Raw genomic sequence first — 27,717 nt, forward strand, 5'->3', positions numbered from 1 at the left:
GTCTTTCATTCATTTACCTTTATTGTTATGAAATTGGTTAAAAAATCTTAATGGTTCTATAGCAGAAATTAAATATTCCTAGTTTTAAAACTTAAGCATACTGTAGGCTGAAAGATTGTTTTCAGAGGAACCTCCCCAACCCAGTAATCCACCACACGCTTAGGTGCAGTGTGCAGTATCGTCCACAGTTCCTAACACAGTTCTTTCAAATACGTTGGACAACTGGCATTTGGAAAGGAGGCCTTCCCTTCGGTATATATGGTCATTTTGTTGGGGCACGTGAATGGATGCACTTTACTCCTGTTGGACTTTAATTTTTTGGAGCTTGTCCCAACTGGCTCTAAACCCGGTGATCCTCATGTCTGGCTCCTGTAGTGCTGGAGTTGGGGCTGTGCACCAGCATGGCCAGCTTAGGAGTCAGCCTTTCCTTGCCTCTATTGTTTGATTTCTTTGAAGTCTTTTTAGGAACCCTCTTCCTCCAGGCAATTATTCCCAATACAACTAATCAAAACAAAACGAGTAAATGGGCAACGACTTTGGCTTCCACGTGAATACTCGTATCCATATATGTGGACGTTCCATTCCACTGGAGTATGTTCATAATTGAGGCCAGGAGGTAGCTCAGTGGATTGCTGCTTTGCAAGGGTGAGGGTCAATGCCTGATACCCAGCGCTTACATAAAAGGCCAGACATGTCTTCAGCCTCAGTGCTGGGGCTGGAGCTTCCTGAAAGGCAAGGTCCAATTGAAACCCTTACCTCAAACCAAGTAAGATGGAGAGCGCTAGATGAAACTCCAGTCAACCTCTGACCTCCAAATCTCCACAGACAAGTGCACTCCTTATACCCTAGTAATATGCCATGCAAAAAATAAAGTTGAAATAGGATAAATATTTAAAACTTAAGCATACTGTAGGCTGAAAGATTGTTTTCAGAGGAACTTCCCCAACCCAGTAATCCACCACACGCTTAGGTGCAGTGTGCAGTATCGTCCACAGTTCCTAACACAGGCAAGTGGCATTGCAATTTATACTTTAGCTTCCTTCTGATCAATGGCACATAGCTGGAAAATGGTAGAAGAGTAATTTATTTACTGTGATTACTAGGCTAATTCTCAAGGTGCTGAATACTCCCGGTTGATTCCGGTTCACTGGGAAAAAGTCTGGTAGGCACATGCTGCCTGGCACATAGCCCCTGCCATCTCGAATTGATCACATGCAGGCTAGATAAATCCCAAGTTTCAATGCTGATGTTAAGAAAATAAATCTGAATACTAGTGTGTGTGTGTAGCTTGGTAATGAGAGTGTTTTTTGAATATATTACCTACATTCCATGTCTTACTGAGTCTTTCTTTTCTCTAAAATAGGAACAATTTTGATTGACACGGATAGTATTAGATCTATAAGATGTATGCCAAGTGCCTAGCACACAGGGTAGGTTTTCTATTTTCCAGATACACTGGGCACTGAAGACTGTCACCTCACGTCAACACTGAGTGCAGTGAGCAGATGCTGTGGCTGAACTAACAACTGGTCCCTCTGAATGTGTGAGCCACTACACACTTGGGTGCATTAAACCTTAGAAACTGGGAAGGTTTCGGTGTTTCTGAAATTCTGCTTCTGGTTGGTTGTTTGCTCCATTTAACTTACAAATATGTGTGGGGATATACATATATATAGACATATATACCACGATTCTATTCTCTTGTGGAAGGACATTGGGATTCCTTGTAACTAGTGTCTGTGGTCCCACGGTTCTAAGTTTCTCTCAGCAGTGGACTACTAGGCTGGAAGCGCCTCAGGTTCACAGTTAATGCTGAGTTGTTTTGCAGCATGCTTTCTAAGACTTCTGTTGCCCTACTAGGTTCCTAACTCTTGGTATGGTCAGCCTTATCAGAGACAGGTTTATAATGGAAATTTCTCCAACTGGTTCTGCTAGGAAATAATCCTACGAGGAGTAACTGTAGGAACTCATACCCAAGGGGCACGCGGTGGTGAGGCTAAAGGCAGTGACTACTTAACCAACCAGCATGAGCATTCTAAGGAAACTGATAAAGCCATTCTCAGCTCAGTTAATGTTAAAGGATCGTTTCTGCTTCTCTTGTGCATACCTATTTCTTTTGTCACTTCTACAGGATCGTCAGCTGACTCCTGGATAACTCACAGTCTGGAAACAAAACCGTTAACAGTGGCATATGGAACATGCCACATCCTAGTGTGGACCTCTTTAGGAGAAGCACCATTAAAAATACTTCTTTTTATTTTTATGTATGTGAGAGTATGCCATGTTAGCGCAGGAGTCCTTAGGGACCAGAAGAGGGCATCATAAGCCCTGGAGCTGGAGGTACAGACAGCTATGTTGCTGGGAACTGAACTCAAATCTTTGGGAAGAGCAGTAAATGCTGCTAGACACTGAGCTACCCAGAAGGAAAGCGGGTGATTCCTGTTCCGCTACTGCCTACACTTTGTCTTTGACACATTCAAGATGCACCCTTTCCTGAAAGCACCTGCTTTGTCGCTTCTTTGTCTTGTCTTACATGCTCCACCACACCAGAGTCACCCCCATTTCAAATGACCGTTAAATCCTGTCATTTAGTATCGTCCTTTTTAGACAATGAAGATACAGGAGAAGCATATTAAACATTTTAATTAAAAAATACAAGCATGATTACACAAAAATATATATTACAAATCTATGCCAAAGTTTTAACTTCGTTTCTTTTGGTTGAGACCTGGTCTCATTAGCCCTGAAACTTGTAGCCATCCCCCTGCCTCAGCCTTCTAAGTGGTAAGCTGTCTTTCCAAAGTTTGACAAAATCTGCTGGGTAGTCAGCCCAGTTGAAGGAAGCAGGAAGTTCAGGTTCTCAACCTAGTTGAGACAGTGAGTTACTGATAACGATACAGGGAGACCTCACTCCACCATTGCTAAATCTCTCAGGCTCTGCGATTTTTGTCTCTTGGCCTTATAGCCTGGACGTAGGAACTCTATCTTTCTCTTCTTTGCTTCACTTTTATTTTTATGTTTCTTCAACTTCTTCTTGGCAGCAATATCAGGATTGGTTACAAACTTGAAGAGAAAACAGAAATCTTTCATTACTTTTAAAGTACATGTTGAAAGAATCCAAACCAAATGCAGAAGATGTGTCATTAGGGAAAACATTTGTCCCAAGCCCTCATCCCTTTCCTGGGCAACAGTGGCACACATGCACACAGCACACTCCCAGTTGAAAGCACATGTTAACAGTGGACTAGCCACGTTCACAACCGCAAACTCACCTCCAGGGCCTTCCTCTTCTTCCGCAGTGCCCTCTTTTCACTGGCCTGTTTCTGTACAGAGGCGAAGGCTAACGAGAAGCTCTCCAGCCCCACCAGCTTTTTGAGTAATTCTACGATTTCCTGGGATAGATTCTTCAGCAAAGGATCTAGTCACACAGAAAGGAAGATCAGAGGCAGCCACACGTCAAAGTAACATGTAAACTCTGGTGGCATCGTAACTACCTACTTGACATAAATCTAAAACTGGCCTCCTGAGCTCCTGAGGGAGGATGTGGCCTTGTAGCTACCACCTTTGCCACAATGTAACAAGAGACCAGACTCCAGGAGGCCCATCCCCCAGCGAAACCTGGCCATGAAGGCCTGAATGTTACCCAAGAGTTCTGGGTTACTTCTGGGAGCCTGCTCAGTTCTGTAGATGTGGAAGAGGTAGGACTCTTTTCTCCAGCCTCTAGGGCACAGATCATGCAGTCTGGCTGTGCCCACAAGAATGTTTTCAGTGATGACAGACTGAGAAGTTGTGCGCTCTCTCCCACACTCCCTGTCTCCCTCACTTTAGAAAATGCAAATCAGCCACAGTTTTACATATTTCAAAAATACCACAGGAATTAAGATGTATACCAAGTGCCTAATGCACAGAATGCTCCAAATATGCTAGGCACTAAAAAATATCACTTCAACAAGAGGTGCAGGGAGCAAAAGATGAATGGAGCTGAAGAGTTAAAAACAGCACCCTCTAAATGTGTGACTTAGAACAGCATTAGGTGTATCAACCTTAAGGCCAATTGCTAAGATCTCAATGAAATCATACGGTAATTCCTATTTTCTTTCTATTGGTTATTTAGGCTACACAATAAAAAAAACAAACAAACATCATGAGGTATTTGTGAATAAGCAAAATATGAAAACCTGGGCTCTAACACCAAATCTGCTTCATTTGTCTTCTTGTTAAAATGTTTAAAACTTTTAGACCCTTTTTGAGGTACTTTACCCATATGGCTCAGGCAAACCCCAAACCCGCAATTTCCCTGCCAGTGCCTCTAGAGTGCTGAAGTTACAGGTGTGTACCACCTGTCCAGATCACTAGGAGGTTTAGGAATACTCCAAACCATCAATTCATACAAGTTAAAAAAAAAAAAAAAATGACACTGCATTTCACTGTTTAGTCCTGGCTAGCCTTGAATTTATTAAGATCCACCTGGCTCATGAGTCACACCCAACACCATTTACTTTTTGACATGATTGGAAGCATGCACAAGAGCTCGTTGAATATAATGGCAAATGTTTGCCAATTAACTGCTTCCTTAAACTCTAGCAGAGAAGGAGACAGGAAGGGGTCATCCAGCATCCAGGAGAGAAGGGGTCCCAATATGCAAACATTCAGGAGGGCAGAAAGGGCAGAGTTACCTTGCTCCGAATAGGTGCTGTTGAGTTCTCGAAACAGGGGAGCAATGATCACTGGGAGGTAGGGCTTTACCCTGTCTACTCCAAGATCCATGGCCACCGCACCAAGGAACTTAAAGATGCAGGTTCTCTGAAAGGAGAGACTATTTTCACTTGACACATCTCTGCTCAACTTTTAGTCATGCAAGCAGTCTTCTTTTGAAAAGCAGAGTTCACTCATTTTGAGACAGATACTGTTGCAGTTTTAGGTACAGAATACAAAATCCCAAGGACCTGAAGATCTCACCAATAACATTAAAATGTTCAGGAAAAAAAAAAAAAATTAAACCCAATCCCCAAAACAAACACTCCAAATCAATTCCCAAACAAAACATCAGGCTTTGTAACTGATGCCTCTAAATCGAGCAAGTGGTAGGCTGAGGCAGGATTTCCGCAAGTACAGGGTTCAGACCAGCCTAGGGTATAAAGCAAGTACCAGCAAATGAGTTAGAACCTGTGTCAAGCTGGGCATGCTTTTAATCCCAGCACTCAGGAGGCAGAGGCAGGCAAATCTAAGTTCAAGGCCAGCCTGGTCTAGATAATGAGTTGCAGTACAGTCAGAGCTACACAGAGAAATCCTCTCTCCAAAAATCAAAATCAAAACCAAACCAAAAGAAAAAACAGAACCTGTGTGAACAAATGAGAGCCAGGCAATGGAAGCATATACCTCTGATGCCAGGATTTGGGAGGCAGAGGCAGACAGATCTCTGTGAGCTCCAGCCAGCCTGCGCATAGTGAGCTGAGTCCCTGTCTCAGAGAAAAACAAGTGAGCGAAAAAAGACTCTCAGTTGCCCTGTCGCACCTTTAAAGGGTTTCTAGGCGAATAAGCCGCTTCCAGTTTAGCCATCCGGGACAGCTTCTGAATCAGCCAGAGCAATGTGGCTGGCTTGCTGGGCCCTTCCTTCTCTTCTCTGTCAGACTCTGTCTTTCCATCTGCAGCAGCCTCGTCTTCTGCCGCCTCTCGGGACAGAGCATCTCCCAAAGTGTCCTGTTCTTCCAACTCTTTCAACTCTCCTTGTTTGTTCCCAGAATCAGGTTCCAGTAAAAATAAGACTTTCGCTACGAACAGTAAGTTCTTAACAACCTTAAAAGGGGGTGAGAGGTGAGGTTAGAAGCAAGCATGGCTTGTTCGAGCCTAACTAACACTGTGCAGTTGATCAAACAGTGGGTGCAGCCCCATTATGCTGATTGTAATGTTACACTGACTGGCTGTGCCCTGTAAAGTCTTAAGTTCTTCCACAGAGTGTATCCAAATTCATTCTCATGCAACTGCTACCCACCTGGCTCAGTTCGGTCTTTAAAGTCACAGAAAAAGTCAAACATTTCCCTATGGAATAACCATTTTTATTTTACTTTGCACTAACTTCTTTGAACCTAACTATGTAGAAATAATACTGACTAGCTGCTTTCTACCCATGTTCTGATTCAACTCTAAAGCCCTCTCTGAGGTATTATAACCAGGAGGAAATAAAAACAGGGTTATTTTAAGTTACACCAATATAAAATGCCCCTGGTGGCCAAGCAGGATTCAAGTCTTCAGAATTCAATGTCAAGTGCTGAACTCTGCCATCCACTCCTTCCCTGACCCTGCCGTAGGATAAAGTGTGGTACCACTTACTTCTTATAGACAGAGTTGACACCTGTAGCCCAGGCTGGCCTCCAACTGATGGTAAGCCTCCCACCTCAGCCTCCCAAGTGTTGAGATTACAGGCGCAGGCTACTACACTGGCTATAGTTATACTTCTTCTTATAGAAGTACACAAACTATTTTAATAATAGAATAATGTATCTGCTTTTAAGGACAGCCAATTTTTAGGTCAGACCATGAATGACATTCTTTCTCTTTAACTTCTAGGGACATAGTAAGGTTTTAATAGAACACTTAAACACTCATCAACTAAGCCCTTTAAAGCTTTAGACACAAAGTAGAATTGGTATTTAAGGCTAAAGATGAAAAGGTGAACAATTTCCCTACCCCATCACCTTTCTCGGGAAGAAGCCAAGGGCTATTCCAGTATCGACCCTAGGGTCAGCTAGACATGCACGTCTACCTGAATACGTCCTGGAGCAGGAGTTTCCATTTTATCACATATTCCGAATACAAGCTAGTTAAAAGACCGCGAGTTAAAAATGTTAGCCTGTTCTTAGTCTGCTGGTAGAACAGCAGCTTGCTTCTCTTCTACTGGAAAGACCACATACGCTCTTCTTACCTGTTCTCCTAGAGACTCATCTAAGAATTTGGAATGCAACTGATGGCACGAAGCTAGGGAGATACTCTTCATCTGTGAAAAGAAATGGACATTAGCAGACAGGCAGCACATTTGTTGGGTGTTAAAATAACAACCCCCACCCCAAAAACAAACAGAAAAAACTCCAGTCATGAGTAACAGCTGGGTATGGTGGCACATATCTGAAATCTGAGCACATTAGGAGGCTGAAGCCAGAGAGGCCCTGTGAATTCATGTCTGCTCTGACACATGGTGAGTTCCACATTACATAATGAGTTCATGTCTCAAAACCAAATCAAACCAACACCCCCCACACACAAAGCAAAGCAAAGCAAAGCAAAGCTCCTAGTGATTACATGTGCAGCAAGTCATTGGCTAGTTTTTCCAACCCAGGGCCCAGCCCCAAGGCAACCACATAGATGAGAGTAAACATTTCACTCAGTTCAGAAGGGAAGAAAAAGGTTTTAGAGAAACTGTAGCTTAAAAACATACAAGCAGTAACAACAAAACCCAAGTCAAGCATGGAAAAACACAACTCTTAGGGCTAGGGAGGCTGAGGCAGAAGGAACACAGCAAGTTTCAGGTCAGCTTGATTTTAGGCTAGCCCAGGGTATATATTGAGTATATATATCTGTCCTTAAAAAACAAAAGAAAAATGGTACCTTCTGGTCAAGGGCACTTGTGAGGAATCTGACTGCGACAGGGTCCGAGGGCTTCTTTTTGGTCTTTTTGCCTTTCCATTTCTGAACGAGCTCTTCCGGTTGGCAAGAGGCGAAGAGCAGCCCAACAATCTGGGCTGCCGTGAGCCACACCCAGCTGTGAGGGTGTCTGAGGTGAGAGTGCACGTGACCTGAAAGAGTAACCGCATCCTCAGACACCTCACACTTTGCTTATTCTCTGGAGGTCAACATGAGGGTAGGTATCTACAGAGCTTCTCTTGTGGGCTTGTACTGAAGAACCAAAGAAAGACAACTGTCCCTGCTTTCCAGGCCACAGAAGCCAGGGAGAAGAGGTAGAGAGGAAGCAGTTATGTAACTGACTGTCTGGCAAACGATGCTGACGAAATACATTAAAGCCCCATAGTTCCCTATGAGCTGGTGCTACATGAGCTAGTTTCAGAATCGGGAGAAAAGATTCTGTTAACAGGACATTGTGCCACGGCAATGACCTTTACAATCACAATTGTGAAGCAGAGCTACAGTGTCATCTTACAGATGAGGAAAGAAACACCCCAGGCTGAGCTCATCCAGTGCTTACAGTGTTTCAGCCACAGGATGGACACAAGTGCATCACGGCACTTGGCAAGTAAAGTGCCAAGTCTAATGTGACAATTATTTAACCACAGCATTCTATGTATTATCCATGTGACAACTAAGCTAAACTTAAGAGTTATATATAGTAAATAAAGTAATTTAATGTCCTCGGGTGGAAAGGGAGTAAATGTGGGTGAGCTTACGTGACTACTGACAAGAGCATCTACTGAGCTGTAGTCAAGTGCTGGCTGAGCAGAGCAGGACAGCAACGTTCCTGGGGAAATGAGCCCCTGTTTAAGACACCCACTCCCTAAGAAGACTGACGGAAATACAGTCTGTGTGTGTACATCTCAAAGCGCGCTGGAAACCGTAAATACAGGAGATAACTCTTTTCTAAAAAGTTTTCATTAGTTATTTTTATTTCAGCCCCCCTTCTCCCTCCCTCTCCTTTTTATCAACAAGTCCCCCAAACACAGTTCTTCAGTGTAGGTCGCACTGTAGCAAAGCTGGGGAGACATGAAGGAAAGGGAAGGAGGAGGAAGAGCTGGCGGGTGTGTGAAGGACATCATCACACAGCAGCACACTTCCGCAACGTTTCCCTTTTCAAAAAAGAAATACAGTCCCCCCCCCAAACGCTTCAATGTAACCTGACAGAGTCCTTTACGTTTTTTCCTTATGAACTTATAAATAAATTTACTTTCTGTAGTACTTTTTTCAAAAGTACAAATTTCAAGTAATTTCAATAATTCTATCACAACTTACTATGCTGTTCAATTAAATACTTACTCCAGATTTTATCCAAAGTCTCCGAGGGCTTGGTAAAGTGAATAAAATTACATTCCTTGATGAGTTTACTTATCAGTGTGAGAAAACCAAATAGCAGGCGATCTGCAGCCTTTTCTTCCATTTCCTCTATGATCTGAACACATGGCAAACACACACCAGTTAACATACCCTGGAAGACAGCTTACTCTCTCCCCCATTTACTTTCTGAGTCAGTGCCTCACTACATACCAAGCTGTCACCAAACTCCCCTGCTTCAGGCTCCCAAGTGCTTGGGATTATGGTTGTGCATCACCGGGACAGGCTGCCCCTTGCTTGTTTTGGTGGTGCTGGGGAGTGGCGGGGCTTGGGCACTCTGGGTAAGCACTGTCACTGAAATACTCCCTTCACCATAAGGCCCCATTAAAAAAGCTTCAGCTGTACTGCATTCTTGCTTTCACTAATAAAAGTGGCATGTTTCAATATCTACCAACTCAACCTGAGTGTTTCCCCCCAAGTTTTAGTACCTAGCAAATTACTTACATCTTTAAAGTTTTCAGGATCAATTTCCTTTTCGATCACAGGAAGAAGAGTTCCAAGTCTTCTTTCAAAATCAACTCCTTCACTTTCCACAAACAAGCCACAGGTCAGGGCAGCTAGCTGCCTGTTTAATCGCTACCAAAAATAAATAAAGAAAGAAAAGAAAATCACAACACGGTAGGATTACAGAAAGAAGGTAGGTACTGTCGGCCCCAGAAATAAAAAGGATAAACACCACAGGTTAACCCCTTCTGAGTATCCTAGCTCTACACTCTGTGGATTTACTCGAGAGTGGGGATGGATGGGTGACAGGAAACTAGAAAAGGGACCATGAGAGAGGAAAAAAGAGGTGAAGGGAGAGGGTCAGGAAGATAATAAACCTAAGAGCAAAAGGGAGAGCTATGGGATAGAAAGAATCAAGTCAGGTGGGGTCACAGGGGCTGGAGAGTCAGCCAAACCAAGTATGGATGAAACTTTAATTTTCAAAATAGAAAAGAAATAAAGTCCTAGCTGAACTCAATAAAAGATGGACCAGCGGTGAAGGTGACAGCATTAAGTGGGAAGAATAAGGAAAACTACACTCCAGAAACTGAAGGACAAAACTAGAAGCAGAAATGTCAGGCCTTCACATAGTAGAGTTCTGTTAACATTACTACATGTGCAAATACTTGACTTTCTATAGCTTTCATACTCTGCAACTTTAAGAACATATCATTTGCATAATCACATACCAATGAGGCTATCTGGGATATGCTGTTTCAACAGTATGTCTAGTATGCACTGATATAAATTATGCACCAAAGCTAAAACACATCTATAACCAAAAGCAACACTAACCTTCTTTGCTTCAAACCAGGAGGTAACCACACCAAACAGCCAGTCTCTCTTCTCAAGGCTGACCTTGCTAAGTAAGGATTTGATTGCCATGGATGCCATCCTTTTGCACATGGCAGAGTCATCGTTGGCCATCATCAGGCAAAGAGGGATGAAGAACAGCCCGCAATGGTCATGGAGGAGTCCCTATGGAAAACAGGCCCCAGTGAGAAGACCCACAATGGAACCGCTACAGACGAGTGACAACGCAGAGGCAGGGCTCTCAGCGCCCATGGCCAAACAGTACCTGAGGGAAGGCGTCAAAAAGATAGGCGATCATTTCCAGGGTGGATTCTCTTCCAGTTTCATGTTCATAACTAGGGCAAGAACATTAGGTAGTCTCAGTAGCTTGCGATTATTATAAAATTAAAATGTATCAGTTAGTCAACCTATTTCTTCAAAGACCGGAAACTAGTCCACTCCCATAATATCAATGATTGCATGTATCCATCCAGCTGCCATGAAGTTTTGGATGTAATCCTGTTGGGCTTCTAACATTCTCCTAAGTAGACTCTGATCAGACTGGGTGAAAAGCAACTTACAGAGGCACCAGGGAAGCCAAGAGCAACAGCGCAGTAGCCACACCATGCTCAGGCTGCCCTTTCAAGGCAGTCACCACAAGATCAAGGAAGAAACTGGCCCCCTGCCCCCACATCCTTCACGGTTGTGCTTACTTCAGCTGAGCGAGCATGAATTCCAAGTTTGGTCTCAATTTCTCACCGAGGGGATAGTCAAGGATGTATTTCAGGAAAACCTAAGAACAAAGCACAAAGGTGAGTACGTGGCTCTGTCTGTCCATGCAGGAAACCGTGCCTCCCTTCTTGCTTCCTCATGAGGCAGGGCTCCGGGCTTGCTAGTCTCACTGAGCTACTTCTCCAGAAGGCCCTCCACTAAGATGCTGTCTGGGACTCACAGGAGGGATAAACTGAAGTCAGGTTTTCTAGCCAAACCCAGATTAACCAGTCTACTAAGCCTAGATTTAAGCCCCTTACTGTCGCCAAGTCACTTATCAAGGTCTGGCTCCAAGGCAGGTCCTGCCAATCACTACAAGGTTGAAGCTCCAAACGTAAGCCTGCATTCCACAGCTTCTCTGACAGGTGGCATGGAGACTAGGCTGGTTCCACCTTCTCTCTTCCCTTGGATAGAATCAATTAACACTACAGCAAAAAATACTGCACTTAATAAATACCACCTGCATACCCAGCACCGGTAACCCTTGCTTAGTGCTTTTTGTTGTTGTTGTTTTTGAGAAAGGGTTTCTCTGTAGCCCTGGCTATCCTGGACTCACTTTGTAGACCAGGCTGGCCTTGAACTCACAGAGACCCACCTTCTTCTGCCTCCCAGTGCTGTGATTAAAGGTGTGTGCCGCCACCACCTGGCTCCTATTTATTATGTGTATGTGTGTCTGCATATGCATGGAGACAGGAAGACAACTTGTGGGAGCTCTTTCCTCCTACCACATGGGTCCCAGGGATCAAATTCAGATCATCAGGGCCGGCAGCAAACGCTTTTCATGCTGAGGCATCCAGTCTGCTAGGTTTCATTTTTAATCTCTAGTATTCAGCCTTAGTTAATACACAGTGAGAATGAAGCCTTAAACTTCCAGAGGCTGCTTTTTTCCTACTGCTAAACCAGAGATGCTGGCTGCCTACATGAGACTGTGTGGGTGGTACAGTGACCGAGCTGAACAAATAACATGCTGACCGGAAGGGTCATGCCTTAGGCTTCTTCAGATTTCATCTTTGTTGTCAATTCTCAGGAAGGCCTTCCTGTCCTCCTGCCCTAGGAGCCCGAGTCTCAGAACACAGCAACTCCATACACAAAGCAGTCTTCAGGACTGAGCCAGAGGGCACCTCTCTAACTACAAAAGCCCCGGCATTTACTACAGAAACAGGTTCTCTCCACGCACCTGTCTGCACTGGACCCTGGCTGGTTCATTTTGTGCAGAAATTGCCAATTTGGATACTTTCCGCATGATATCATCAATTTCTGGGACCAATAATTTTCTTGATAAAATAGCCTAAAATATAAAGAAAAAAGACATACAAATTTCATGCCCAGATGGAAATAAGTAGGCATGGTGTTAAAGTGGTCACAGGCAGTGTTCAAGCACAATGAAAACAACCAAAAGAGAAAGTACAACCTTAAAAAGGATTAAAACGGAAAACTTTGTATTATGTAATAGATCATCAAATTAAGAACAACAAAAGACCCTTCAATATGGTAAGGTAGAGCACCTAAATTTGACCGGAGCTCCTTGGGCTTGGGGAGGTATGTACGTACATATGTATGTATGTATGCATGTATCTATGTATGTACACATACACAATGCTAGCAGTTGAACCCAGGGCCTTTGACACCCTAGAGTTTTAACATCACGATCAATCCCCCCAGCCCTCTGGGAAAGTTACTACAGACCTCATGTTTAAATCTTGTAATAGGGGCTGGAGAGATGGTTCTGAGGTTAATAAAGTTCAATGGTGGCTCACAACCATTTATAACTGTGGTCCCATGGGATCCAATGTTCTCTTCTAGTGTGCAGACAAAATACCCATACACATAAACAAATAATTCTTTAAAAAATACTGCATTAGCATATCTGACTACAAAAATCATGTTAGCCTTCATCATTTATTTAATTTCAGAAGTTAAAGTAGATGCTCCAATTGTTCTAAGGATCTAATGTGCGTGCGCAAACATCCAAACCCAACATCCGGCAACATCATACCTTCAAAAGACCAAACGCAGTGGCTTGTCTTGAAGTATCATAAATGTCTTCCTCAGCGTAAGCCAGAAGAACCTGAAGCTGTTTCTCAGTTATCTGGTGAGACTTGACTTTCTTTACAACGATGGTCACGCACTGTAAGTCGTAACAGCGACATTAGCAGCAGCTACCCCAAAGCAAGGCTCTAAAGAACTGAAACGGCCTTAACAACAACCTAGGAGACCACTCTAACCCCAAGATCATCTTGGCTCTGTCTAAGTGGAACTGTTTCTTTCTCACCTTGAAACAATTCACCACCAGGTGGAAGTTCTGGCCCCGGGCAGCCCCCATTCTTGCATAGTTCTTCAGCAGAAGGAAAAGCTGTTTGGTCAGCTGTTGTGCTTTGGTTCCTATGGAAGGCAGGGGGAACCGCAAGACCCAGATCAGGCATTGCAAAGCACCCGTGATCACCTGAGAAGACAGAATGCAAAACTATGACTCAGGATGTAGGCAGGCAAGTGGTTGGGATGAATAGCTAACAGACTATGTCCAGCCTACTTCGGGAGAACTACTCAAGTATAAGTTTTTCATTTCTTAAAAAAAAAAAAAAAAAAAAAAAAAGTTCCTTAGATTATTTTATATGTCTAAGTGAGGAGGGGAGTTACAGCTGAGCCACACTGATTTCTTGCTATAGGAGAAATGGCTCCCTATCACAGCACATGAAGGCAGATCACAAGTCAAAACAAAAGGTGCTCATGGATCATGTTCTTAAGGATTTGATAGACTGGACAATTTCGGAACTTTTTTTTTTTAACAGTTAATTTAAAATCACTTTTAAATTTTTGGAATGGCATTTCAATGTAGCTGATCATTACTAAGGTGGATCTCTGGGATCTTAGTTTGTATTCTATATACAAAGCACTCTACTGGGTATCACTAGCACGGCTGCCACTGCCACCACCACCACTTTTTCTGAAGTCCTAGGATCAAATCCAGGGCCCTTCACATGCTAGATCTACGTTTTGCCACTGATCTACATTCCTAATAAATCACTGGGCATTATAAATACAAAGACAGCCAGGCACAGTGGCTCATGCCTGTCATCCCAGCAGTAGGGAGGCCAAGGCACGGAACTCTTGAGTTTGAGGCCAGCCTGGGCTACAAAGATAAGAGTCTGTTTCAAAAACCCAAAAATAAATATGCATGTAACTTCTGTGTCAAGAAGAGACAAGTAGCTCAAAATTAGGCCTAAGAAAAGTAGCATTTCCTGTAGTCATGTACTGTGTGCAAGGACAGTGAAACTGTGCTGATACACAGATTACACAGAGTCCAAGTTCACAGGGCCAGACAGTTCTGCAGGCCCCACCCCACTCCCTCAAGCACAGTTGCATCCCCATAGGGCTGGATTATAAGGAAATATAAAGAGCCTGGTCATCTGACAGACCTGGCTCAAGTCTGAGCTTTCTAAGGAATGGCCCGTGCCTGGAGCTGTACCCAGCTTCCAGCACCTTCATCCGTGAAGCAGGTAACATGTGACGTAGGAGATGGCAGTTCTCGGGTCTGAGAGGCTCACCACCCAGTTGAGGGCCAGTCCTAGCTCCCTCATGAAAACCTGCCTTGGGCTGGACATAGCTCAGTGGCACAGCACTTGTCTAGTGTGTGCTGAGTCCTAGGTTCATTTAAAAAAACATCTGGGGCAGGAGAGCTTGCTGCTCCTCCAGAGAACCCACGTTTATATACTTGAACCCATATCAAACAGCTCACAAATGCCTGTAACTCCAGGATTTCAGGGGACCCAATGCCCTCTTATGGCTTCCCTGGGCACAGAGATGCACATGTGCAGACACATATACACATAAAAAAATAAAATAAGTCTGTAGGAAGAAAAATCTGCCTCAGGAGCTTGCAGGGTTGGAGATGAAGTCATTAGGATGATGACAATGGGGACCATGATGACTGGCGACATCACTGAAGGTGTTTCTGAGAATGAAATTAGGTAACATACTAGGACTTTCATGGATGTTAAGGATCATCTAAACAAATGGGTCTTTTGTGTGGTGCTGGCTTTTGCGCGCATGCTGGGATCCAAACTCCAGTCCTGATGATCACACAGTATGAACTTTTTTTTTTTTTTTAAAGATTTATTTATTTTATGTATATGAATGCTGTTTTCACACACACCAGAAGGGGAAATCAGATTCCATTACAGATGGTCATGAGCCACCATGTGGTTGCTGGGAATTGAACTCAGGACCTCTGAAAGAGCAGTCAGTGCTCTTAACTGCTGAACCATCTCTCCAGCCCCCAGTATGAACTTTTTTGCTGAGCCTTCTCCCCGGTGGCCCCTCCCCGTACCACACTCCCACCTCCCCAAGCCCCTCCAAGTTATTTTCAAAGAAGTGGACAATGATGGTTTGTGTCAGAATCCCTCCTTCACAAAGGAACAAAAATAAGTTCCTGAGGTAAGTTTCAGTATTCCACACAGTGTAGCCTTCGTGAAGTAATGAAATATCCAACATGGACCAATACTCACCTTCACATCCCTGGCTCCCAGGCAGTTAATGAGGAGAGACACAAAAGGGTCCAGCATTTCCAGCACATGCTCACTAGAAGACTTGATCTTGGAGGTCTTCAGACTCAGGTGCAGCAGCTAAAAGGGTTGAAGAAGATATTTTATATCACTTCTCCATAATAACCGGTGAGTGAGGTAAAGGAGGTGACTTGTAGAGATGAGTATGATATTTCAAAATGCTTCTATTCAAAACAATAAAAGAAAATGAAAAAATCTAAGACTTGACTCTCAGAAAGCCAAGTTTGTGGGAACTTGGCCTGAGGCTGAGATGGTATTCACCAAAATCTACTGGGATTTCAGGCACTGGCTCCATGAACAGTGCATAGCAATGATTAGACAGACCTGGTACCTATACTGAGGGCTCTTAGCTAGAGACAGACTCAGAGAGTGACTGTAGAGCTGAAGGAAGCTAGGCTCTCTGCAATGTATGTAGGAGCCTGGAGCCTTGTGGTGCAAAAAGACCAGGAAAAAAAAAAAGACACAAGAACTAAAAATGACCAGATTTTTGAAACTCTCATCACCTTAAAAGAAAAATACAGTGAAATTCTAATAAATATTAGGTCAAAACAGTAACTCTGAGACAACTATATCATCAAAGAAGAGGCCAAGAGTGGTGGTGCCAGCTTGTAATTCCAGCACCCAAAAAGCAGAGGAAAGTGAATTGTTACAAATCTGAGGCCAGCCTGGTCTACACAGAGATTCAGGCCAGCCAGGGGTGCGTAGTATGGGAAGCATTGGTAAAGGCAAATATTAACTTAACAAATGCACCCTTAAGCAATTAAGTTGTACCACTAGTAAGTAACTTGTGGTACAACATTTGCACAGAAGGTGAGTGACACCCGAGATTCTGCAGATGGCGGAACAGAAAACAAGTCATAAGAAAAATTCTTACCCGAAGCCCAGATTCAATGAATATGTGCATGTTGGTCTTCTTGCTCGTGACAGCTTTTGGCCCACCTCGAACCGGAGTTGCAGGGAGCAGAAGGCAGCTCTGGGGTGGCAGTCGAGCATCAGGCTCAGGGGCTGCTGGCTTCCTGTCAATCATTTACAATGGAGAAAAAGAAAGAGCACTGTCATCACTTTGGAGATGCTTCTGTGGCCTCATGGTGGTATGAGCAGCCCTGATGATCAGGCTCAGCGGCTCCTTTGTCTCCCCACTCCCTGCAGATGATGGTGCCGCTGACCTGGGTCATGGCAAGTCCTAGTACCAGAGGTAACACTAGGGCATGCATCTGAATGAAGACGGAAAGCAAGAGGGTGCTCCCTGGGGCTGCAATCTGAAAATAACTGCCAACACGCCTCTTTTCAGAGCACAGAGCAAAATCCAAAGAATGTGCATGAGGTATTTTTCGGATGACTTAAGTCCTACACACCTGCTTTTATCGAAACAATAGGAATGTATCTCAGATCTACCCTTCCATTCAGTAAATATTTAAAACCAGCACCAGAGAATGGTATAAAAAGAACTGGCTGCTGTCATTCATAGCCACCTCATGATGAGAAAAACAGTCTTTCTAAATTATTTTATTTTTTATTTTCTGAGAAAGAGTCCCACTGTGTAGCTTGGCTGTCTTGGAAGTCATTGGATGTAGCCCAGGCTGGACTTGAATTCACAGAAATCCCCTGCCTCTGCTTCTCAAGTGCTGGTACTAAAGGGATGCACCATTACACAGGAAAAAGAAATCAATCTTATATTAAAATGAGCACTAGGAGAGTTCACAGCCCAAACTGCACAAAGCTAAGAAGGATTTTGCTCTGTAACCTAGGCTGGCAGCAAACTCACAATTCTCCTGCCTCTGCCTCCTGAGCACTGGGATTACAGACATCCGCTGAGGTGCTCAGCCTCATTTTGTGTTGCACTGCATCAGGTTATTAAATTAACACACTTAAGAGATGACAACTGAAGGGCTCTCCAGAAAGGGCAGCTTGCAAGATGGTTTACCCTAAGGTTCCCCCAGAACTTACTTTTCCTTTTCCGTTAGCAGTGGCAGATTCTCACTGACCAAGCCGTAACTGAGCAGTAGAATAGAGTCTGCCGTCATGTCTGGATTCACAATCAACCCTGCTATAATTCGGCGTAAGGTTTCGTGGACTTTCCGGGCAAGCTTTAAACTCGTGGTGTTTTGTAGTATCTAAATTGGCAAACACAGAACAGCATGCTGGTGGACAGGGCCATGCTTTCATTTGCTATATGTCTCTCCCGCATATTTGCTAGCTAGTGTGCTTTTTTCTAATTAAAAAATGTGTAGTACTACATCTTTAGATGGACGTGACATATAAAGTAAAAGTTACTGTGAACCTGAGAACCGAAGTTCCCAGAAGAAACAGTCTACAAGGCTGACTAAGTCCCCAGTGACTGTGGACAGCTGGAATGTGCCAGGTCCAGACCCAAATCATCTCAGGTTATCATTAGCCCCGTAAGTGGCCATTCACCGCACACCCGTGTCTGACCTAACATCCTGTAGCTATCTCAGAAACCTTTCAAACAGACCTCCAGCTTCCAGCAAGCCAAAGGCTAAGAATGTCTTCAGATAACATCGTGGGACTACAACAGATACTCTCTGCTTTACTGTAACCGACCTACCCAGTGTTTTAAAAACGCCTTGTATGACTTTGTTTCTTCGGCTACTATAAAAACTTCATTTCTTTGTTGCCACTTTGAAACATGGTATTTAGGGCAGCATGAATTCATGTTATAGTCATTCATATTTGGCTTCAGAATAATAACGAGTATAAAATCTCATATTCCCTCTGAGTAGAGAGCTTCGATGTTTTTCAGCAGCCTCAATGTTAGAGGCAATCACGGCTAGCAGTTTCTGTGGTTCAGGGTTCCTCTGTTCCTATGCCTGCCTTCATCTGCAAAGTGCACTGATGGGGGTGGCTGGTAGGCACACATATGCATATGCTCATGTGTGCGTGCACACACACATGAGCACATACTACCCACATAAACAAACACACACCAATCAATAAAATACACAGCTGCTATTTAAAAAATACCACATGAACCAGGCTTGGTGGTGCACACCTGTAATCCTAGCAGAGATAGGCAGACCTCTGTGAGTTTGAGGCCCACCTGGTCTACAAAGTGAGTCCAGGACAGGCTACACAAAGATACCTTGTCTTGCAGGGGAGGGGAAGAAGAAAGAAACCATGTGAAAAGGACTGGCTTTAGGACAAACTCAAAAGAACACAAAAGGAACTTGGGATCATCATTAACCCATTAACCTCAGCAAAATATTCAGCACTTCATTATATGAGACCCTTCCCAACTCAAAATACATCCAACATTCTTAGGTCAGCACTGATGAAACTATGTGTGCTCTAGGGTACAGGTTTACTTACCACTAAGACATCTGGAAATAAGAGTAACTTGTTACACTAGAAAGCACTTTTGGCTCTAGTTTTAGAACATAAAGCTGTAATAAATTAAACAGTTATCACTTAAATGGACACGGAAAACAGTAAGACAGCGTGGGTAAATTAGAGTCACTGTTCTCTCTGGGCAAAATAAACAGCAGAAAGTATGTCAGCTTTCGATCAGAGTGGTTTAGAACCAAATCCAGAGTGTCTTTAATGTTCCTTTCTAGCCCCCTGAAAGCCTCAACTTTCTACCTGTAACAATGTTTACAACATTTTTACTTATCTTTATTTTATGTGTGTGAGTCTTTTGCCTGTGTGCATGCTTGTATGTTCCTCAAGAGGCCATAAATGGTGTCAGATACCTTGGAAGTAGAGTTGTAGAGGGTGTGAGATGCCACATGGGTGCTGGGAATTGAACCTGGGTCCTCTGGAAGAGCAACCAGTGCCCTTAACCACTGAGCATCTACCTAGCCCCTAGTTCATTCTTCTGCCTGGCAATATGGGAGCTAAGTCTAAAGAAGCAGAGGTAAATGTCATTCACACTCCAACTCTTACTGCCTTTTATGTCACATCTTGTCTGTATCAGAGACCAGGATTCCCTCATCATAGCGCCCAAGTGAAGACTGCAGCTAGCATCCATAAGGTACTTGTCTGTTCCTTTAGCACAAAAGGCAACCACGGTTGACCATGGACAGCATTCACCCTGTGAGACTCTTTCAGGCACTGAGAGTTACTGGAATGTTGGGTACTCCTGAATCTCACACAAGTCCTTACCTCTTTTAATGGAAGAATAAGTTTTGTAACCTGCGCTTTTCCAACAAACTTGCCGAGGATTTCATAAGAATCGTAACTCTTGCTCCTTCGTGCCTCCATAACTTTGGACAGAATCTGCTTTACTTCCTTTTCTTCAGCAAGTGCACCAAACAATTCATGGTTAAAAATCTTTGAAAGAAAGGACAAATAGCAGAGATGAGCAATAAGCAAGGTGTGCCAAGGGAAGTCTGTGACAGGAATTAAAGTAAGTCAGACTGGACTGAATTGATGAGGGGAACTTCTGACAGATTTCCACACATTCTCAATGCACTTTAGAAACCAGTCCAGAAATGCCAAAAACCAAAACACAGAGCAACATGCTAAGATCTATAAGTCTTCATATCTGCAACTTAACTATTGAAATGAACATAAATTTTGAAATCCAGACTCCAAAATTAGAATCCACATTCTAAAAATAAGTGAAAAGGTTATGTGTCAAGCTCATTCATTCTATTCCTAATCCTACCTCCCAAGTCATTTAAATTATCTAATTTTAGCAATGACAGAAAGCCCACTGTAATGAAGCTGTAGGTTTTCCAACTTCTACTAATTTAAATCATAGAGACAGCAAATTCCTTGTGTGTATGTGTGTGTATGTGTATGTGTGTGTGTGCATGTGTGTGTTTGTGCATGTGCTGTGTACATGTGCTGGGGTCTAAATCCAGGGAAGGTCTTTTACATACTAAGTGCCCACCACCACTGAGTGAGACCCTACACTTTTTTCATTTTTATATTTTTATTTTATTTTATCTAAAATGGCCATTGCCTACTTAGGCAGAGCAGAATTGCATTCTGTAAATCTTACCTCAGTCATTATATGTAGACAAGAGTCTAAATCCCCAACTTGCAGCTTGCTGGTGAGGCTTTGCAGCAATGTGTAAACAGTGAAAGTGAGCACGTGGACCTAAGATGAGATGCATAGTCAGAATCCACATAACTACGAGTCCAGGGCTGAGGGGCCGGACCTATGGAGTGCTATCCAAAGTTCATGTTAGTTACTGCTCAGAGCAGCTTAGAGACATGTTTTCACATGTCACCATCTAGGGCCCTGTGACAGGATGGCTTCGTACAAAATACCATGTGCTCAGAAACACAACAGCTTGCTCAGGTACTACAGTGATTTATGAAGAAAAGGCAGGCAGACACAGACACATGAACTGCTGAGGAACAGATCAAGTGCTTAAAGTAGCCAGGGATTCCACATTACTTTGAAGGGGAACAAACTGAGTAGCTCACCAAAAAGGGTGTACAGTGCTTTTCAACCAAATACTTGTCAAGGGAGACTTGCATATTCAGCAATTATACCCTTTTGAGGAAGCCCTCCCAGAAGAAAGGAAGGGAGACCCTACGGCCCCAGGCCCACGCTCTACACCACTGCTAACACTTCAGATTGAAGGGAGTATTAGCAGGCACAGCTGGCGGTTCAGAGGTGAAGGAGACAGAGGCAATGGTGACTATCTAAAGTGGGACCACTTTCCCTCTTTGACTTTCTCCACATGTATTTGATATTAAAAGCAAAGTTCCCACAGTCTCCTGTTCCCAATCCTCAAAGACAGAAGCCACTGTAATACAGCAGGGGGGGAAAGACCTACATGGTGGTGAGTTTCTACATCCCACTTGCAGTGCTAAGATACTGATCCTCTATACGTTGTTAAAACACAGGTATAGACATACGTGGATTTCTAGATCAGCGGAAGAAAAAAAGGCACATCAATAAAGAATACTGGGATTTGGGTTAGAATAGTTAGAACAGTTCCTTACACGCAAGGCCTGTTAACTATGGAATGCTTGGATGATACCTGAACAAACTGTAAAGCTTCCTGAACTTGACCTGAGGATCCTAACAATCGCAGGCAAGTGCAGGTGGGCCTCAGTCTGCACCTTTCTAATGCTTTCTGCGTGCTGTTGTCCAGACCCACACCGAGAGCTGTGCCAGGTTAGGCCACAATGCAACTGCTCAATGTTTCACAGTGCCTGTTGGCCTTACTAATTTTACAACTTATGCCAAGTTTAAAACCTTACCCACATAAACACCTATCTTCTTCTTATTCACTCAGTTGGCAATACCCTTAAATAAACATGACAATAAAATTTTATTAAGATCTAGAGAGGATGAAACAATGTTAAACAATGTGAAAGAAAAAAGCCATGTAATCTCAAGCTGACAAGGAACCACAAAGACCCAAGATCTTTTGAACTGAAGGATTCAGATTAGAAACCTTTTGTTGTTGCTGTTAGTTTGAGACAGGGTCTCACATAGCCCAGACTGCCTTTGACTTCCTGATGCTCTTGTTTAGCCTCCCGATGCTGGGATTACAGACGTCAGTCAGCAAGACTGGTTGTGACTAGAAACGTGAGTGCTCTTGTTAGCTTTACTGAAGACAGAGCCAAAGCACCCTGACTTGTGGTGTCTTAGCTGCACACACATGCAATCAAACTGCACTTACCTGATACCCACGGACGAGGGTCGTCTGTAATTCTTTGAGGACATACTGCAGAAAGTGCACACCCAGATCTTCGATTATTTTAGAGAGGGTGGTGCGTGCAATGTCTCTGATTTCCTGCGCTCTGTTCTTGAGGAGGACACACACTTTCAGCAAAATACTAGAAAAATGCAAAGTTGAAAAATAACTAGCCACGTCAGAGAAACAAATAAAAATAGACCCGTCCATTTGTCTCTTAAGTATTCATAACCCTAATTCCCAGTTACGATTTGGAACTCTAGCAAACCACAGCAGCACTTCTCTTACTGACAGAAGAAATATAAAAGTCAGAAGGAAAAGGAGCAAATTCTGGGCTTTTCTGAACTTCTCTTACCTGGGCAGATTTGCCTCCATAACCTCCTGCGGAAGGGACCGCATCAGCTTAACCATGGCAAAAGCCAGGGGGACTCGGACCACTTCCTCATCATTCACGATCTTTGACTTGACCAACTTGTGCTCTTCTTCTCTTTTAGTCTATAAGAAGAGTTTAAGGGAAACTGGAAAAATAAGGACCAAAAAGACATTGTTCCCTGGATTTGATCATTTCCTTTTCCCCTCACGTGATCCTGACCAGTGACTAAACCCCAGGTCATAGGACTTGTTACACTGAAGTTAGAACCCTAACATCACATTAGAAAGACAATGCTTGACTTTTGTGTGTACAAAATGAGCCCAGAGGTGGAAGCCTGATGTGTGTGTGTACACAATGGGTGTCGGGGGGGCAGAAGTGGAAGCCAGATGTCCTGCTACATTACTCTGCCTTGTTCCTTTGAACATTGCACTCAGAGCTGGGCTGACAGCCAGCGATCAATTCTTAGCCACCTTCCTCTATCTGCCCATACCCTCCCTCCTCTCAACACTTGTGTTACAGACATGTGGCACAGCCATCCCCAGGTTTTTATGTGCATGCTAGGGGGAACTGAACTCAGGACTTCATGCTTGCACAGCAAATGCTCTTACTTGGCTTGTCTCTGTTAAAGCTAGTTAACTCTGCTGCTATTATGTAATATAATGGCTGAGTGTTCTAATAAAACTTTACATATACATGTGTACACACACACACACCCATGTTTACATATATGTGTGTGTGTATGTATGTATATATATATACATATATATATATATGTTTACATATATATGTCTCCCTAGCTACAACTTATGGGTCACAGTTTGTAGGCTCTCAGTATATGAAAATGCACTGTTAAATGCTATCCCTGTCAACCAGAAGAAAGATGGACCTCTGTGTTGGACCACCAGGTTTGCCTAAGGTGATATTTAATTTATTTTTTTATTTTTTAGCTAAGGCCAGACAACAAGACCAAGAGTTTGTCCCAATACTTCCATGTGCTGCTGGTGTCTGGCTTGGAGACGCAGGGCTTAACAAGTTTTGTGAGCAGACACTTAAGGAAGCAGAAATCTTAAAGGGTCAAACATAGCCACAAGCTTGTTAGTGGCCTGAACATCTCGCAAGTGTTCTTTAGGAGCTCCTGAAGAGGGCTCTGGCTCTTCTCCCTCCTCTTCCACATTTGTACCATGGTATCTCAGTGAGGAAAGGTATGGGCTATTGATGTGGGAGTGCCAGTGTGGAAGAGGGCCAAAGGCGCCTGGGAGCACGTCGAACTCTTCTTTCTTCTTTTTCTGTTTTTTTTTTTTTTTTTTTGAGACAGGGTTTCTCTATGTAGCCTTGGCTGTCCTGGACATGCTTTGTAGACCAGGCTGGCCTCGAGCTCAGTGAAGCCCCTGCCTCTGCCTCCTGAGTGCTGGGATTAAAGGAATATAGCATCTCCACTGGGGATCTAAGATGATATTTAAGAAGTACAGAGTAGCCTAATTTTTAATTAGCTCTTCTTCGGAAAACTCATCATCTGTCTTGGAGATAGAAAAAGCCAACAGCCAACATCCATCATACCAAACGTGTAATGACGGGCCACTGCTGTCTGGCTATGGCACACAACGCCTCAGGTTAAACAGTTAAAAGTTGAGATGGAAGGAAACATACGAGGTTATGTCACTCAGTAGCCCTGAGGGAGGAACCATCCCAATGTGATGGGCCCATCAGCACCTGGGCTCAGAAACCTGCTGGCCCTAATCCTTACCGCAGATGCGAGGCACTTATGCAGCCTGGGGAGGATGTCCCCCGTTATGGCTCCTTGGATGGTTTTAATTGTTCTTTCCAACTCCTCCTTATTCCGAGGAAGGAAAGTGACACACTTGGCGATGCAGTCTTGTCCCTTAGCCTGTGTCCCCTCAGAATCAGCTGCCTCGGGGGCCTCCAGTGACTCCAGGTTGTCTGTCAAACTCTTACAGGCTTCTTCCTTCTCTTCCTCATCCATGTGCTCCAATTCCATGGCATCATGCTCCAGTAACTCAGCCATTTCAACTGCATCTGTAACAAACATCACTGTTTATTAAAGAACTGTCACAGCTGGGTGTGGGGTTTTGAACCTGTAATCTTAACCTGAATAGTAGCACTCAAGAGGCCGAGAAAGGAGAATTGAAAAGTTTGAGGCTAGCCTGAGCTACATAGCCAGATCATGTCTCAAAATAGGAAGGAAGAGGAAAAGGAGGAGGAACAGGAGAGGATGATGAAGGTAAAGTTGTAGAGCTGTGATAAGCTGCCTTTTCTATCAATACCTATTATCCAATAGATAGTACTGACTACCAATTACAGGCAGGTAAAATAATGGCTGAGGAAGCAGCAGGGAGAGAGAGGGTTTTATGTCCTCATAGCTGAGAGTCTAATAAGGGAGAGAGACAAGGAAACGGGCAACTGTAGAAGTATGTGGCCAGGCCAGGGGCACTTGAGAACAGCGTGGGTGCCACTAGGCTACAGCTTAATAAGACAAGACAGTGAAGTACTGTGAGGCAAGTCCAGGCTTGACCCTGTTAAACTGTCTTAGCAAACTACCTGTCTCCCAGAGGGCTCTGGCCTCTTTACCAGTGAGGGAGACCCGCCCTGTGAAATTACTGTGAGAATGAAATGAAGTGAACTCCGTAACTGCCTAAAACGTGCTTGCCATTCCACCAACTATTAAAAAAAAAAAAAGTGGCTAGGAAGCCCTTTCTTTTGTCATTTACGGCTGCAAAACTTTGGTATCCTGTGCTGCTGCAGCCCACTTTCTTATACCCAGGAAAATCCGGGTAACCAATGTGATTCTTGGAAGGTGCCTGTTACGATGAGAAGGTACTGCCCCTGCCCCTCTGCTCAAAACACTGCCTCCATTTACCATTTCACTGTTGTTAAAGTTAACCAACACATGGAATTAAGAAAAAGAAAATGAAAACTCTTGGCTTGGCATCACAAAGGACTATAAACCAAAGATGCTCTTCATCCTCATCCTGGACTGTGAAGAGGAGGAGGAGGGTTGGTCCAGTGCTGATTCAGGCTTCTCTGGGGAGATAATATCTACGAGGTCAGGGGTTTTGGCTGTGTCTCAATGTGATGGGCATTCTTTGTCGCTGCTCTGTTACAATCTGTTATGACAGTGCAGAGCAGGCTGCTGGGGAGGAAGCAGAAGGGACAAGAGCTGTTGTGTGTGGGCCTGATGCTAGTAAGTGGATGATTAGCCCTGAGGTGAAGAAGTAATGTTCTGTCTGTCCAGGCCCAGGAGCTTACTGCTGTTACTCACAGACAGACTGCCATACATTAGGGAGACAGACTTCCAGGGAAAGAACCAACAGCTCATATTTTTTTTAAAAAGATTTATTTATTTATTATGTATACAATGTTCTATCTGCATGTACACCTGCACACCAGAAGAAGGCACCAAATCTCATTATAGATGGTTGTGAACCATCATGTGGTTGCTGGGAATTGAGCTCACAACCTCTGGAAGAGCAACCAGTGCTCTTAACCTCTGAGCCATATCTCCAGCCCCCAGTTCAGATATTTACGTTATACACTTTAGATGTGCCTTCTGTATAGGTAAATAAAATTTTATTGGAATAAACCATTCACTTCAGTTTCTTCCTGACTCAGTAAGTAGTCCTTACTACAAAGTGAAGGAAAAACAGTGCATTTTGCCATCTTTAATTATCATAAATTATCCAGGATTAAAATGAGAATCAGTTTAAGAAAGTTTTAAAACTTACTCTCTTCATTCTCAACATTTCCCATTTGTTTTTCAAGAGTTTTGTAGTCAAAATGGAACGCTTCCAACACTATCACCAACAAACTGTCAAAAAAGATATAAAAATGCCATTGCTTAGCAACATCATCTATGAAGGGGAGAGGGAACTTGAGGACAGCAACAGTACAACTCTGTTTGTTGTGACCTGAATGAGCATTCCTGTAACCACATTCACACAGTGAGTTTAAGGGGAGACCTTAGAAAGACCCAGTCAAGAGGCAGGGTTTAGGTTACACTTTAAAGACAAAAGAAAATGACTATACCTGACAGCCAGTTTCTGGTTGATCTGCCCTGCCTGCAAGACATGGATGAAATGTTTCAAGTAATAGACATAGGCTGGCCAAGACAGGTGTCTGCAGATAGCTCCGATAACCTCTGTAGCAGCAATGGTTATGTTTTCATGCTGTAAAATAAACCAAGAGCATCGAAGTAACTGCTAGTAAAAGCCAAGGTTAACTTGCTCTACTCTACAGGACAGCTGGCCATCCTCAATTACAAAAGGAATTCTAATACTACCTGTTCTTTCACAAATTAAGTTTACCAACCACTGTTACAAAATACTGATTTGAACATTGTGTATGTTTGTCAAATTGTCCTTACTCCTTTTCCCACCCTAATCCAGAAAAGGATGGTATCAATTTAAAGAATGTTAACGTACTCTGAGCTCTTTGCTCCCCAGATCTTCCAGATGGGTGAACAATGCAAAAAAACACACACTACACAGTGGCTCAGCTCCTTCAGACCTTAAACTAGGAAAGTGGACAAAAATGTTAACCTGGATGTCAAGACTCTTGATGTGAACACAGCAAGACCGGACAGTGTTCCTCAAGAGGAAGAACAGTGAGTGCTGCCATGACCTGAATGTACTGTATGTAGAGAACTGTGGGGTTCCAGTACAGGAAAAGAAGCCCCAAAGAGGCGAATCGTCTCCGAGTAAGAGACAGAGGCTGTGCACGGTAGCTGCAGTCCACAGGGTGGAATGCCATGGAGGGGAGAGCTGCCTGAGGAAAGGCTTCTGATTTAAACAGACACTCATCAGTATTCCTGAGGAAGGGAACCAGTCATCAAAGCGCAGTTAAGGATGGGGACATTTATGCCGTTAAGTCAGAGAGACACAGCATCACGGCATAAAATGCGAATGGACACAGTGGAATGAAGAACAACAGCAATTATAAGCATGTAAGCAAATAAGCGTTCCCTTATTTGACCTTTTTAGAAGACAACTGATGATCTCAACCAAACCTTATTACTAAAGATTTCAAGTGCAAATTGTCTAAACCAGCT

At 43.6% G+C, this 27,717-nt stretch overlaps 1 protein-coding gene across 2 annotated transcripts in view; it reads right to left on the reverse strand.

Annotated features, from left to right (window-relative positions):
• Positions 1-2,627: 2,627 nt before the first annotated feature.
• The window catches only part of Utp20 (UTP20 small subunit processome component), an 87,158-nt gene continuing 62,068 nt past the window's right edge, over positions 2,628-27,717 (reverse strand). For both annotated transcript variants that reach the window (XM_021640076.2, XM_021640075.2), the window contains exons 39-62: positions 26,697-26,836; positions 26,396-26,478; positions 24,400-24,689; positions 22,638-22,777; positions 22,268-22,424; positions 20,626-20,724; positions 19,782-19,949; positions 17,610-17,776; positions 16,537-16,678; positions 15,606-15,722; positions 13,373-13,543; positions 13,097-13,228; positions 12,278-12,388; positions 11,043-11,122; positions 10,616-10,685; positions 10,333-10,515; positions 9,499-9,630; positions 8,980-9,112; positions 7,603-7,790; positions 6,923-6,994; positions 5,515-5,796; positions 4,677-4,803; positions 3,273-3,418; positions 2,628-3,063 (exon numbers count right to left, since the gene is read on the reverse strand). In XM_021640076.2, the coding sequence (XP_021495751.2) occupies positions 2,908-3,063; positions 3,273-3,418; positions 4,677-4,803; positions 5,515-5,796; positions 6,923-6,994; positions 7,603-7,790; positions 8,980-9,112; positions 9,499-9,630; positions 10,333-10,515; positions 10,616-10,685; positions 11,043-11,122; positions 12,278-12,388; positions 13,097-13,228; positions 13,373-13,543; positions 15,606-15,722; positions 16,537-16,678; positions 17,610-17,776; positions 19,782-19,949; positions 20,626-20,724; positions 22,268-22,424; positions 22,638-22,777; positions 24,400-24,689; positions 26,396-26,478; positions 26,697-26,836 (3,486 nt within the window). In that variant the 3' untranslated portion in view covers positions 2,628-2,907. The remainder of the gene's footprint in view (positions 3,064-3,272; positions 3,419-4,676; positions 4,804-5,514; positions 5,797-6,922; positions 6,995-7,602; positions 7,791-8,979; positions 9,113-9,498; positions 9,631-10,332; positions 10,516-10,615; positions 10,686-11,042; positions 11,123-12,277; positions 12,389-13,096; positions 13,229-13,372; positions 13,544-15,605; positions 15,723-16,536; positions 16,679-17,609; positions 17,777-19,781; positions 19,950-20,625; positions 20,725-22,267; positions 22,425-22,637; positions 22,778-24,399; positions 24,690-26,395; positions 26,479-26,696; positions 26,837-27,717) is intronic.

The sequence above is a fragment of the Meriones unguiculatus genome, chromosome 2 (assembly GCF_030254825.1).
Source record: "Meriones unguiculatus strain TT.TT164.6M chromosome 2, Bangor_MerUng_6.1, whole genome shotgun sequence".
Classification (NCBI taxonomy): domain Eukaryota; kingdom Metazoa; phylum Chordata; class Mammalia; order Rodentia; family Muridae; genus Meriones; species Meriones unguiculatus.